This window comes from Benincasa hispida, chromosome 10 (genome assembly GCF_027475165.1).
Source record: "Benincasa hispida cultivar pf3 chromosome 10, pf3_genome.v1.1, whole genome shotgun sequence".
Classification (NCBI taxonomy): domain Eukaryota; kingdom Viridiplantae; phylum Streptophyta; class Magnoliopsida; order Cucurbitales; family Cucurbitaceae; genus Benincasa; species Benincasa hispida.
In genome coordinates this window covers 15,374,966-15,387,487 of record NC_143487.1, presented here as the reverse complement: position 1 = coordinate 15,387,487, position 12,522 = coordinate 15,374,966, and the positions used below count along the sequence as shown (strand labels likewise).

Here is a 12,522-nt window from a genome sequence, read left to right as displayed (position 1 = left end):
CAAAAGCGTAGCTCAACTGACATAATGCTTATACAATCGACCTTGAAGTTTCAGATTCGATTCTCTCATCCCACACTTTAATTACAATACTTTTAAAAATAAAAATTGTCGACAAGAGCGTAGCTCAACTGACATAGTATTCATACTATCGACCTCAAAGTTTGAGGTTTAATTCCCCACTTCATACTTTAATTACAATATCTTTAAAAATATATATATATTATAGTCGCACCCAAAAGCCTTTTAATCCATTACAAAAAGAGGGGGAAAAGAACAAGAAAGAACTAAAGAAAGCTCAAAATAGCTTTGAGTTTGAGGAAAAAGCTTTCTAATCCTTACAAAATAAAAATTATAAATTTACTATTTTGAATCATTGTTAAATACTTCAATTTTTTTTCAAAATAATTTATTTTCAAAATTAAATACTTGAAATGTTAATTCAAGCACGTTCGTATATTTATTTAGTTTATAAATTTTCATCTCTCTGTCTATTTGGTTCAAAAGTTATATATATATATATATGAATCAGTGTGTTGTATTGGTTGTGGATTCGATGAAGTAAGAGAGCTGAATAGTCGAGAAAAAATCAATGGCAAATTAGAAATATTGAGACGAAACGACGCCACAGGCTCCACTAGTGGTGTCGTTTTAATTGTCTTTATTGAGAGACGTACTTGATTAAAGGCGCCTACAATGGATTCGAAATTGCAAGCTTTTTTCCTTTTTAATTTTTTTTAGTAGAAATTAAAAAGACAATTTGAAATTCAGAACTCTTCTCTTCTCTTCTATTCTCTTCCAGATAATGTTTTCCTTACAATTCCCGATCCCCGTCGAGAACCTTCCAAATCCGCCCAAATTCCTTTTCGGTGGTTGCGCTCTTCCAAAGGCCGCCTATGCCTTCGAACGGCGCCGTTTCTCCAACCACCGCCTGAGGGCGGCGGACGTGGCGGCTCCGGTGGCGGAGGAAGCGGCTTTGCCGCCAGGGCTGCAGAAGGAGTTCCTGCCGAGACACGTGGCGGTTATTATGGACGGAAATGTGCGGTGGGCGCGGGGGATGAAGTTGCCGGACTCCAAAGGACACGACGCCGGCGTACGGTCGTTACGGGAAATGGTTGACCTTTGTTTGGATTGGGATATTCCAGTACTCTCTGTTTTTGCCTTTTCTTATGATAATTGGCTTCGCTCTAAGGTAACCTCACCTCTCCATTTTACCCTTTTTTTTATTTAGTTAAAAGTCGGACGATAAGAAATATAGCAATTAAGTCTAAAATATTTGTTGATGTAGAAAAATTTATTTTGCTTTCGAAAGGGATGGTATATCACTTTATCACTAATAGATTTTAATATCTTTGTAATTATTTAAATTATTTACACTTAACTATTATCCCTAAAAGTGATATTCATTAGAATTAGGGATGGGTATGATAGCTGACCGAGATTTGATCGAAGAAGTAGAGAGACAGGTCGACGTCGGTTTGGAAAAATTCTAAATTGCCATATTTGTAAAAGATAAATAAAGAATAAAATCGATCGACTTTTACTCCTTAACAGTCGAGGTCGGTTTGAACATTTACTAAATCGATCATAGTTGACGGTTTGGAAAAGCGACTCCAACCGACCGATACTCACCCTGATTATAATTATCCTTTACTCTTTTTTTTTTATTTAATCTTTTAGTTTTTAAAAATATAAATTTGATCTCTATAGACTTTTAAATTTTGAATTTAGTATGCCTTAAAATTTTAGAAGTAGTTAAAATATTATTTATCTTGAAATTTGTACGTAACTTTAGTAAATATATTTTCAAAGTATTTTAGATTTAGTCGCTACCACTAGTTTATCGTTGATTTGTTATATAACTTTTTTTTTATAAATATCTATCCATATATATATAGTATTATTTCCCAATTATAACCATTAATTTTCTGTTGACCATAACTTTTTTTTTTTTGGGGGAGCAGCGTGAGGTTGACTTTTTGATGTTTTTATTCGAAAGAGTTTTGAAGTCTGAGATGGAAAAATCTTCCAGGTAAATTCTATTCCCATCTGTATTATATATTAACTAACGAAAAATTCTTATAAATAGAAAAATGTAAAAAAAAAAAATATTTATATTTTATAGCAAAAAAGTTTCAAAAGTATTTTTGAAATTTTTTGCTATAAAATATAAATATTTTTTTTTATATTTAAAAAGATCCATTTTCAAGTCTATTTTGATATCTTAAACTTTGAAAGTATAATTTTGAAGTGTGATAATTATTGAGACAAAAATGATTCCTTTAAAAAAAAAAAAATGGTAAGGACTAGATATTTTTAAAATTTAGAAACCGAAATAATATTCCTTAAGAGTTAAAAATCTTAGATATGATAACTTAGACACAAAAGATTAACCAAGTAGTACTTGATGAATAAATGTGTACTAATTGTCATTTCAAACATATGTCATATAATTGTTCGCTTCACCTTTGTTAGAACTAAAAATAAAAAGTAATGATAATGATTTTATTTAAAAAAATGTATGAGATGTTTAGGAAGGATGAATTTATTTGTGTTATTTGTGTTTTTTTTTTTTAATTTGTCTAATAAAACTTTCTGGTTTGAATAAAAAACTATTTTAAAGTTGAATTTGTTTTAATAACCATTTTATTTTTAAAATTAAGTTTATGTAACTTCTTTGGTTTTTTTTAATCAATTTTAATTTGTTATTCACTCGATTCTAAATACCAATATTTTAAGAAATTAAGTCAAGTTTTTTTTAAAAAAAAAAAAAAACTTTTAAAAACATGTTATTGTTTTTAGAACATGAAAATTAAATATTCTTTTAAGAAACTGAAAGTTGGTAAAAAAAATTGTGGATTTATAAAAATAACCAAAATTTCACAAACAAAATGTCGTTTGACCCAAAATTTGAGATTAGAGATTTATAACTATCTTTTCCTGAAACTTGCTCTCCTCTCCTCACACTTCTCGTCTTGCACTACCTATTTTCACACATTACCACTTTTTCTCTTCACGAAAATTTTTCTAGTACTACAAGAGTACCATGGTACTATCATACTTCCCTAGTTCACATTATAAATTTGCCTTCATAAATATATTTGTGGATCCCATATTAATGTCAGTAGATTATACCTAAAATTACTTATACTATTGTAATGTAGAAAATGTTCTCCTTCTTCACTCTTTTGTACGCATTTGTCATGTAGTAGGTTATTTTTCATTGTCTTTAAAACTAGGATCAAATATTTTAGACGTAATATATAGTCACATATATCAAAATCTTTTCAATTTAGAAGAAAACAAGGATAAAGTTTAAATTTTAGTCAATGTCTTAAATTTAGTCTCCAATAGTAATTTATTTATCTATTAGGCATTTTAATATAAATTTTCAAATCATATTCACATATTATATTTTTTGAATGAAAATTATTGTTATTATTTAACCAATTTTGATAATAAAAATAATTTTAATGAATTTAATTTGAGATTTATTAAAATTACCGAGACTAAAATTAGATAATTGAAAGTACATGAATTAAAATTGAACAAATTTCAAGGTGTAAGGACCAAAATGATGGTTTGACAAAAAAAAGGCAAATATTAATTTAAACCCTAAACTTTAGGTTTTGTATCAATTTAAACCATGAACTTCTATACCTGCATCGATTTAAACCCCAAATTAATAATTGTATCAATGGAACTTCACAAGTGGATCAATTTAAACCTTGAAATTTCATAAGTTTATTAATTTAAACCCTCTATTATGTTTTATTTGGATACACTTATAAAAGTTTAAGATTTAAATTGATATATTTATGAAACTTTAGGGTTTAAATTGATACAATTAATTTGGGATACCTCAAAATTCAAGATCTAAATTGATATAAGTATTGGTTTAGAATTTAAATTGATACAACTCCCAAGTTCAAGGATATAAATTGGTATTATATAGTATGCTAAAAAAATAGATGGAAAAAAAAGTATATATTTTAAATTATTATAATGATAAGTTAAGACTTAAGACGGTCAATTTAACATTTTTGTTAATGTTTATTTTGCTTTTAAATAACAGAAAGGGAATTAGATTATCGGTAATTGGGGATTTATCACTGCTTCCAAAATCCCTCCAAAACCTAATAAACGAAGCAGTAGAAAGAACAAAATCCAACACCAAACTTCAACTTATCGTTGCGGCGAGCTACAGCGGAAGATACGACGTCGTTCAAGCCTGCCGAAGCCTTGCTCGCAAAGTGAAAAACGACGAGATTCAAGTGGAAGACATTGACGACAGCTTAATCGAACAAGAACTTGAAACCAAATGTACGGACATTCCTCACCCCGATCTCCTCATCAGAACCAGCGGCGAACTCCGAATCAGCAATTTCTTGCTCTGGCAATCGGCTTACACCGAATTCTTCTTCACCGAAACGCTCTGGCCCGACTTCCGGAAGGATGATTTTGTTCAAGCTTTGCTTTCTTATCAGACCAGGCAGCGGCGCTATGGCGGAAGGCAATCTTGAGAATTCATTATATGAAATGAACCCTAAGAAGAAAAAGGGGGGAAATGGTATACCATCAATAGAAAATATAGTATTAACAACACATAGGAAATTAAATTACGGTGAAAAGATGCGCATGGATGTAACTTCCAAATGTAATATACCAATCAATAATAAATCCCATCGTCGTATTAATTAAAATCTTTAACTAATAATTTATATTTTCTTTCAAAATTCGACTAATATTATGATTTAAGTAGAGAAATTAAATAAATTTGGGCTAGTAAACGTTAGCCAGGAATTTTATATAAAAGTCACTATATATACAAGTCTAACAAAAAAATCTATAAATAGATGTAAAAAAATATATATATTTATAACTTCATATATTAACTAATTTATTACATTATAATTGTCTTCCACGAGTTTCTCTTTGCTGATCGACTCTTTGCTTACTTATTGCATCTTTGAAATGTTATATTCTAACCTACTAATTAGGTTGGAAAAATATGATTTCAAGACTGATATGGACCTTTTAATAAATATGCTATAATCATAAGTGGATCTGCAAGGTAGTTTTTCTAGATTAATTTCGGTATAAGATTCAAAACATGTTTTTTCTTTAATGATGATATCTCTATAGTCTCTATTGTTGTTTTTCATTTACAGTCTCTCCAATTAATTTTGAATTAACTCTACAAAAGAATTAATAATAAGAATATTACATTCTATTATATAGATTTAAAGACATAAAAACTTAAAGTCTAACTTGTCAATACGCATATCCAACCGTGTGACAGCAAATAATCCTCTTGCTTGAACTCTAAAATTAATTTTAAAAAAACTTATACGAGTAAATGTAAATGTAAAAATAACATGAAAACAAAGAAAAATATATAAGGTATAATGTGAATATAAACACTATGTTCAAAAAATGAACAATACCTTTTAAATCGAAGGTTTCTAAGATTGAAAAGTAAATTTCAAAAGGAAGAAAAAAAGTTTATAAACGGCTAGATCTTGTTACTAATAAAAACAATATTGTTTGATTATTTATTAAAAATGACACAATATTAATAAAAAATTCTAGATAAAAACTCATATAAAATTTAAAATAAAATATTGCAAGCAGTAAGAGTTGAACCGCCAGACAACGCTACACGCCAACAAGTCAATGTCATTCTTGTTATTTAATTTGAACTTTTATATATGTATTAATATATATTACTTTAAAAATTATACTAAAAATACAAAAGACAGATAAATTGAAGGGACACATGCCTGTTTTTTGAGAGATTGCATCAAATAGAATCTAAATATATACAAAAAAAATAGGATTATTTTCAAATAAAAAAAAATGAGCTAACTTATTTACAAATGTAGCAAAATTTCAATATGTCTATCACAATTTAGACATTGCTATATTTGAAAATATTTTTCAATAATTTAACCATTTAAATCGATTACCCGAAGGAATATATATTTAAAAATATAAACACAAATTCATATCGAAGTTTTTTTTGTAGGTTACAGGGCAAAATACTTGTCTGATAATAGTTCTTCTATGCTGGCCGTGTTACATACAGATAGCAGCTTCAATACTATATATATCCCATCCCTATTCTTGTATTTACAACTTGGTGGATAAATCAAATCAGATCGTTTCGACAAACCGACCGGAGTCCACCGCTGCCGTTCGACTGGTTAGGGACGGCCTCATGGTGACAATGGCAGACTCATTAGCTCCTGCCAGGAGAGCAACCCTTCCAGCTTCAAGAAATCTTTTGACTGCATCTTCTGCATACTTATTGGCTTCACCAACAGTCATATATTTGCCAATGTTAGGGTAAGAATTCAAGACATGATCACCATTAAGCTGCGATGCAAGTTGGATCAATTCGACTTGGAACTCCGAGAGTTTTGCGTGTTCTTTCGGTCCCCATGGCCGCAGTGGTGTCGTTACCTTTGGAAGAGTTTCTGACATAAAGATTTAAGATGAATCGTTAGAGAGAAATTTGCAGCAGATGCACAGAATATGTATGCATCGTGTTTGAGTTGTTACAAAATCCTGATAGCTAAGGCGTCGTTTAGTAATCATTTGATTTTTAGTTTTTGGTTTTTTAAAAATTAAACCTATAAACACCATTCCCATCTCTAAATTTCATGCTTTGTACCAATATTTTCAAAAGTCAAGCAAAGTGTTGAAAACAAAAGGGTTCTGAAACTTGTTTTGTATTTAGAATTTGGCTAAGAATCCAACACTTGTCCTTACAAACGATGATTGTAAGAAATTGAGAAGAAACATGTTTAATTTTCAAAAATAAAAAATCAAATGATTATCAAAGGGGACCTAAAGTAGTATCGAAAGATGAAAGTTAAAAAGATACAATTACTTGAATGACGAGTAATTCAAGTTCCTCAAACTCATCTCTGGAGCATTATAACATACCAACAAACTTCTCGACTAATTAGATTAATATGTCCTAAAGCCTTTAATAATATTTCAAGCAACCCAAATAGCATTTCAATGCATTCCAATGAAACCATTGAAGATGTTAATAATATAAGTCTCGATCAAGATTGATAAGTACCTGGACAATCATCTCGAGGACGGTCGCGAAGCTTCAAATAATGGTCGAAAGTAGCAGCCCATGCATCCCGCTTCGTGAGGAAGTTGGATTTTAGGTTGAAAAGCTTCTTCACAGTGGCAGGAACGGAAGAGTGTTCAAATTGCGAGGTAGAAGTTGGTCCAACAGGCTCATGGATCACTGCACCAGACAAATTACAAATCAACAATATTGGCAGTTAAACTACTCGGGTTGCCGGTTTTTCCCACCATGAATGTAACCAACCACTCAGAAACTAACTAAAGAACAAAATCAACCAGTTCAACGTATGAAACAACCAACCAAATCCACTTCTTTGAGTAGTTTAAGTAGGATGTTAAAAACTTGTGTCTTCTACATGACAGCTATGGTTTGATGTACCTCTCAAAACAAAGTCAGTAGGTAGACAATTCAATCTAAATAGATACTTCTCAGTCATCAAACTGGCCTGAACACTTACGGATGTATATATTTAATAAATAAATAAAAAAAAAAAAAAAAAAACCTACATTAAACGACCAACAAACTACCATTGAGGACTTGCCCTACCCAAATTACCATGCTCTTAAACAACCAACAAACTACCTTTCCGAGTTACAGTTGCCAACTTACCATGCTATTAAACGACCAATAAACTCGGTTTCAGCATATCTTATGTAGTCCTAATCCAGAAAGTTTGGGAAATATCTTAATGTAGCAAAAGTAACAAACACACAGACACAGTAAACAAGTAGCCTCCGCAGTTGTAGTAGACAACTAAACGTATAGAAAGGTGTCTCTCTCACACAAACATACACAAAAGTCTGTTTGGAATCACTTTCTAAACATTTAGAAAAGTGTTTTAATTTTTTTTTTTTAAAAAAGGTTGTGGAACACGTAGAAGGTCATCTTAAACGAGTCTAAATTCTCTAAAGTCCAAACACAAATAATTATTTCTCGAACAAACAGCTGAGTTAGCAGACTGATTTCTTTCCTATCTAAATTTCATTTATAATCAACCATTTGTGAAAGTATTCTCAACAACCAGAATCCACAATGAGAGTTGAATTCTTATCCAACTGACTACAGCTAAGTCAGGAGCTTAAACAAATCCAATCCAAGAGGAAAAGATGACTGAACATAACATAAGCTGAAGTTACTGAACTAGCAAATCTACAATAATTCTATTAGTTAAATGAAATTCATTGGACGGAAATAGTTGCAAAATGCTTTTAGAACACTTGCCAATCTCGATAAACAGAAAACCAATATACTAAAGTGCCAAACAATTTGGTTTTTTGTTTTTGATTTCCAAAAATTAAGCTTATAAACATAACTTACTTCCACCAATGACCAATAAATTTTTATGTTATATTATTCATTTTCTACTAATATTTACAAAAATCAAGTTTTGAATAATAAAAATATATAATTTTTGTTTTTAGAATTTGACTAGAAATTCAACAAGGGTGAAAATTATACTTCAAAAATTGGAAGGACAAAGAGCACAAATTTCAACCATAGAAAACTAAAAACGAAAGCATTATTTGGCCTCTTATATACAATTTACTTCCAAAAATGCTTTTAGAATTCTAAGACAGAATTTCAACTAAAACAATACTTTTAAAAGATCCATTTTGTTAAATTCGAAACCTACTTAACAAATCCACGTTTGTATAGGAATAGGAGTGAACATAATTAATTTCCAAAAACAGAAAAGTAGGATCGAATTTATTATGCAATCTTTTAAATATTTGGTTAAGATAAAAGGTTTAATTATAAAAATAAAAATAAAAACCTTTAAATTCATAAATGTTCCAAAAATATTCGTGGAGTAGAAATTCTTTAAAACTTTGGATGAAAATTAAGATATGAAATGGTGAAGTGATAATATAGAAAGAAAATTTAGATCACCACCTTCTTTTAGGTAGGGATATTTGAAAAACTCAATAATCCAAAAAATTTGATCAACCCAACCCAATTCATAGAGTTTGGGTTGATTTCATTATTTAATAAAGAATTATTTGAATTAAAAAAAACTTAAAACTCAAACTATTACCCAACCCCTGGATACTCTAGTTCATCCTTATTCCTCACACAATTCTAAGTCTAGAATTTCAATTTCCAAGATAGTTTGAAATGTTTGTAATGTTTAGGGATAATATTGCAATTTTTTTAAGGTATTAAATAGGGGTGTTCATGGGTTGAGTTGGACTGGGTTGAAAGTCTTTTTAGACCCAACTCAATTGTAAATTTTTTCAACCCAAATAATCCTTATTAAAAAATGAACTCAACCTAACCCAACCATTAAATATTTAGGTTGAGTTATTTCGGGTTAATCGGGTCATTTACTTAAAATTTTGTTCTAAAAAGAAGTAAAATGTAAATATGTAAAAATATAATTTAATTATTTTCATATATTGAATTAAGATTAACAATTCAATTTGGAAAATTTTCTAAAGTGCAAAGAAACTACTTTCAAGAGTGATTGAAGAATAAATTATTCAAAAAAATATTAAAATTAAATAAAATCAAAATCAATATATGTATAGATAATTGTGATATAAATAATAAAAAATATATATTTTTAAAGTTAATAATAAATTCGGGTTAGTTCGGGTTGGTTCGAGTTATATTAAGTGAACCTATGAACCAATCTAACCCATAAAATTTTCATTTATTTGAACCCAACTCAACCCAAACAGCATGAGTTGGGTTGGGTTGATCGGTTTTTTCGGGTCATCGAGTTTTTTGAATACCCATGGTATTAGGGATATTTTTTAAAGTTAATGGTATTGGTTATAATTTAGCCCAAGATAATATATTAATAAGCAGGCTGAAAACAAAAACAGTAACGGGAATAGAAATCTAACTGAAAAAAGGAGGAAGATGCGGCGACAAGAGGACTAAAGATATTGAATGGTGTTCTAAGCAAAACTGTGAAACAAAAATCAAATTTCCAGATTCATAGTGACAAAAAAAGAAATTCTCAATTCTCACCTGTTCCTTTCTCGACCCACGGCGAAACCAGAATCGTCGGAACCCGAACGCCCAGCCGGTCAAACCGGAAGTAGTAAGGATCCGGTCCAATTATGCCGTCCGGATTAGGCACGCCGGAAACCGGCGTCGGAACGTGATCGTAAAAGCCGCCGTGCTCGTCGTAAGTAATCAACAGTGCCATTTCCTTCCATTGAGGACTTGCCCTAAGAATTTCATACACTTCCTTCACGAATTTCTGCCCACGCGCCACGTCGTGCGACGGATGATCGTCGTTCGCCGGATAAAGATCGACGTCGAAGTAACGCTGTTCAATCACAGCGTAATTTGGGAGCCTTCCAAGCTTGGCGTGCAATTTGAATTTCAGAGCATAAGAGTGAAATTTAACTACGTGCTTCAGCCTTCTCAAGCTTTTGAAAAATAGGGTTGCAGGGATATTTTGGTAATAAATGCCAAATGTGAGGCCATTTTCGTCCAATGTATCGAAAATTGTTTTCTGAGGGAAGCCATGGATGAGATCCTTCCTTACGTTGCTCATGGCGCCGTGAGAGGTTGCGGAGTGGACGTAGAACCGGTTCGGTTGAGTCGACGCCGGAACTGACGCGAACCACCGGTCGAAGATCGCGAACTGGTTCGCTAGCTCCGTGTAGACCGGAACTCGTTCCGGTTTGAACCCGCTCATTACGGTTTTCGGCATGTCGATTTCGTCCATAGCCGCCGCCTGTTGTGCAAATCCGTTCATCGGAGCCGGATTCGCTGAACTGTCGTTTGATCCGAAAATTTGCTCTCTGATCGCCTGAAAAGAATGGCCAGGATCCGAATCTATGAAGATAGCATCGTTAGAGACGAAAATTTCTTCAGAGTTCGGATCGGAAACCGAAACCCGGTTGGATTCTTTACCAGTCAATCCGTCGATTTCAGGTCGGACGGATTTCAGCCAGCCTAAAACGTGGTCAAAGGAACGATTTTCCATGACTAAAACCACCACAGTCTTGATAGGTCCTTGGATTTCATGTCGCCTCTTTTTGAAATCGAACTCGAAAGCTTGGGAAGAGAATAAGAGGTAAATAAGAAAAAAGGAAGTTAAAATCGCTCTCCGGAGAACCATCTCCGACGGCAAGAATCGACAACCGCCAAAGGCGGCGGAGAATTTGATCGCCGACTCTGAGAATCGATAGTCAAAGAAGACGATAAAATCCAGACGACAGAGGACAAAGGAAAAATGAATAAATTCCGACGGGCTTTTCAAGAAAGTAAAGTACCAAATTAAAAACTGAGGATTATTTTGATTAATTTTTTAATATTAATAATTCGAAATTTGAAGTTTTTGAAAAATCGTCTTGAAATGGAGTAGTTGGTAAGAAGCTTAAAGATGGTAAAGGTAATAGTCAAAGGCAAGCCAATCAGGTAAGCCCATTTTCAAAATTTCTTTTTTTTTTTTTTTTTTGGGAAATAATCTTCAGAAGCGTCTTCAGAGATGTAAAGTGTTTAAAATTTTATATGCGGTTAAGCTTTTATTGTTGGATATTTATAATATGGTAAAAGAAAGTGGATATTTTTTAATATTTAAATATTAAGTATCAGTTTATTGAAATTATAAAATTAAATGATGTTTCACGAATTTAATATGTATAAGAGTTAAATTTTTCAATTTTTCAATTTTTCAATTTGAACGAGGTAGGTATAATTTTAGTCCAACAATAACGTAATTAAGTTAAATTTGACTAGTATTTTAATTTCGTATTTATTTGATTTTATTTTTTTATTTTAAAAATGGACTAAATTGTTAACCTAAATATAGACCTTGATTCTTCATTTGAAAGATTTCATTCTGATCTGAAAAATTGTCTCATTTCTTTCTTTTTGATCTTGGTTGAGTTGAGAACAACTATCTAAGAGCTCTGTTAAATTCAAGTAATTCAAGATTGTAGTTCTACCAAAATTAAACGTTGTAGTTTGATTGATGTGATGATTATTGTAATCTAAGCGAATAATTATTTTCAAAATAACATTATATGTTGATCTTTCCACAAGATAGGGAGGTTTTTATAAGTTTGTGGTTATTTCAAATTATATCGTTTATTTTATTCTGAACATTATTATTGTATACCGTGTGTACTATAATAGTTAAGATGTGAACAGTTTATTTGTGGATTCAATTCTTATACATCATTTTCTCCCAATATTTATAACATAAGGTAAAGTAATTTCATTGTTTTTAGCATATTTCAAAATTTCTCATCTCAGTTTGAGTATATTTTAACTTCATTAGAATTTTTATTAACGATGCAATAATCTAAGATATATATACATACACACACTTCAAACTTCAATACTAAAGTCTTTATAAAAATTGAATTATACTCTCACTTAAAATTTTAATTTATCAGTCAAATAATTGAATTAAATTCACTTAAATTGTAACCTAATGTACATTTAAC

General features: G+C 31.0%; 2 protein-coding genes across 2 annotated transcripts; one reads left to right on the top strand and one right to left on the bottom strand.

The window, feature by feature from the left end:
* Nucleotides 1-544: 544 nt before the first annotated feature.
* Nucleotides 545-4,700, top strand: CPT4 (Undecaprenyl pyrophosphate synthetase family protein). Its single transcript, XM_039046616.2, has 3 exons — nucleotides 545-1,189; nucleotides 1,962-2,029; nucleotides 4,073-4,700. The coding sequence occupies exons 1-3, from the start codon at nucleotides 803-805 to the stop codon at nucleotides 4,518-4,520; spliced, it is 903 nt and encodes a 300-aa protein (XP_038902544.1). The 5' UTR covers nucleotides 545-802; the 3' UTR covers nucleotides 4,521-4,700.
* A 1,244-nt stretch (nucleotides 4,701-5,944) lies between these two features.
* NPC1 (non-specific phospholipase C1) lies at nucleotides 5,945-11,585 on the bottom strand. Its single transcript, XM_039045395.2, has 3 exons — nucleotides 10,085-11,585; nucleotides 7,091-7,267; nucleotides 5,945-6,476 (listed from the first exon to the last, which is right to left on the bottom strand). Exons 1-3 carry the CDS (start codon nucleotides 11,187-11,189, stop codon nucleotides 6,154-6,156), a joined length of 1,605 nt encoding a protein of 534 aa, XP_038901323.2. The 5' UTR covers nucleotides 11,190-11,585; the 3' UTR covers nucleotides 5,945-6,153.
* Between the last annotated feature and the right edge of the window lie 937 nt (nucleotides 11,586-12,522).

Bases quoted from the DNA above. Each gene is read 5' to 3' on its own strand.
- CPT4 (XM_039046616.2), top strand. From the start codon at position 803: ATGTTTTCCTTACAATTCCCGATCCCCGTCGAGAACCTTCCAAATCCG. The intron at 1,190-1,961 runs GTAACCTCACCT...TTGGGGGAGCAG, and splicing joins ATAATTGGCTTCGCTCTAAG to CGTGAGGTTGACTTTTTGAT. The intron at 2,030-4,072 runs GTAAATTCTATT...TTTAAATAACAG, and splicing joins GAGATGGAAAAATCTTCCAG to AAAGGGAATTAGATTATCGG.
- NPC1 (XM_039045395.2), bottom strand. From the start codon at position 11,189: ATGGTTCTCCGGAGAGCGATTTTAACTTCCTTTTTTCTTATTTACCTC. The intron at 7,268-10,084 runs GTGAGAATTGAG...TGTCTGGTGCAG, and splicing joins GTGGGTCGAGAAAGGAACAG to TGATCCATGAGCCTGTTGGA. The intron at 6,477-7,090 runs GTACTTATCAAT...TCTTTATGTCAG, and splicing joins TCCTCGAGATGATTGTCCAG to AAACTCTTCCAAAGGTAACG.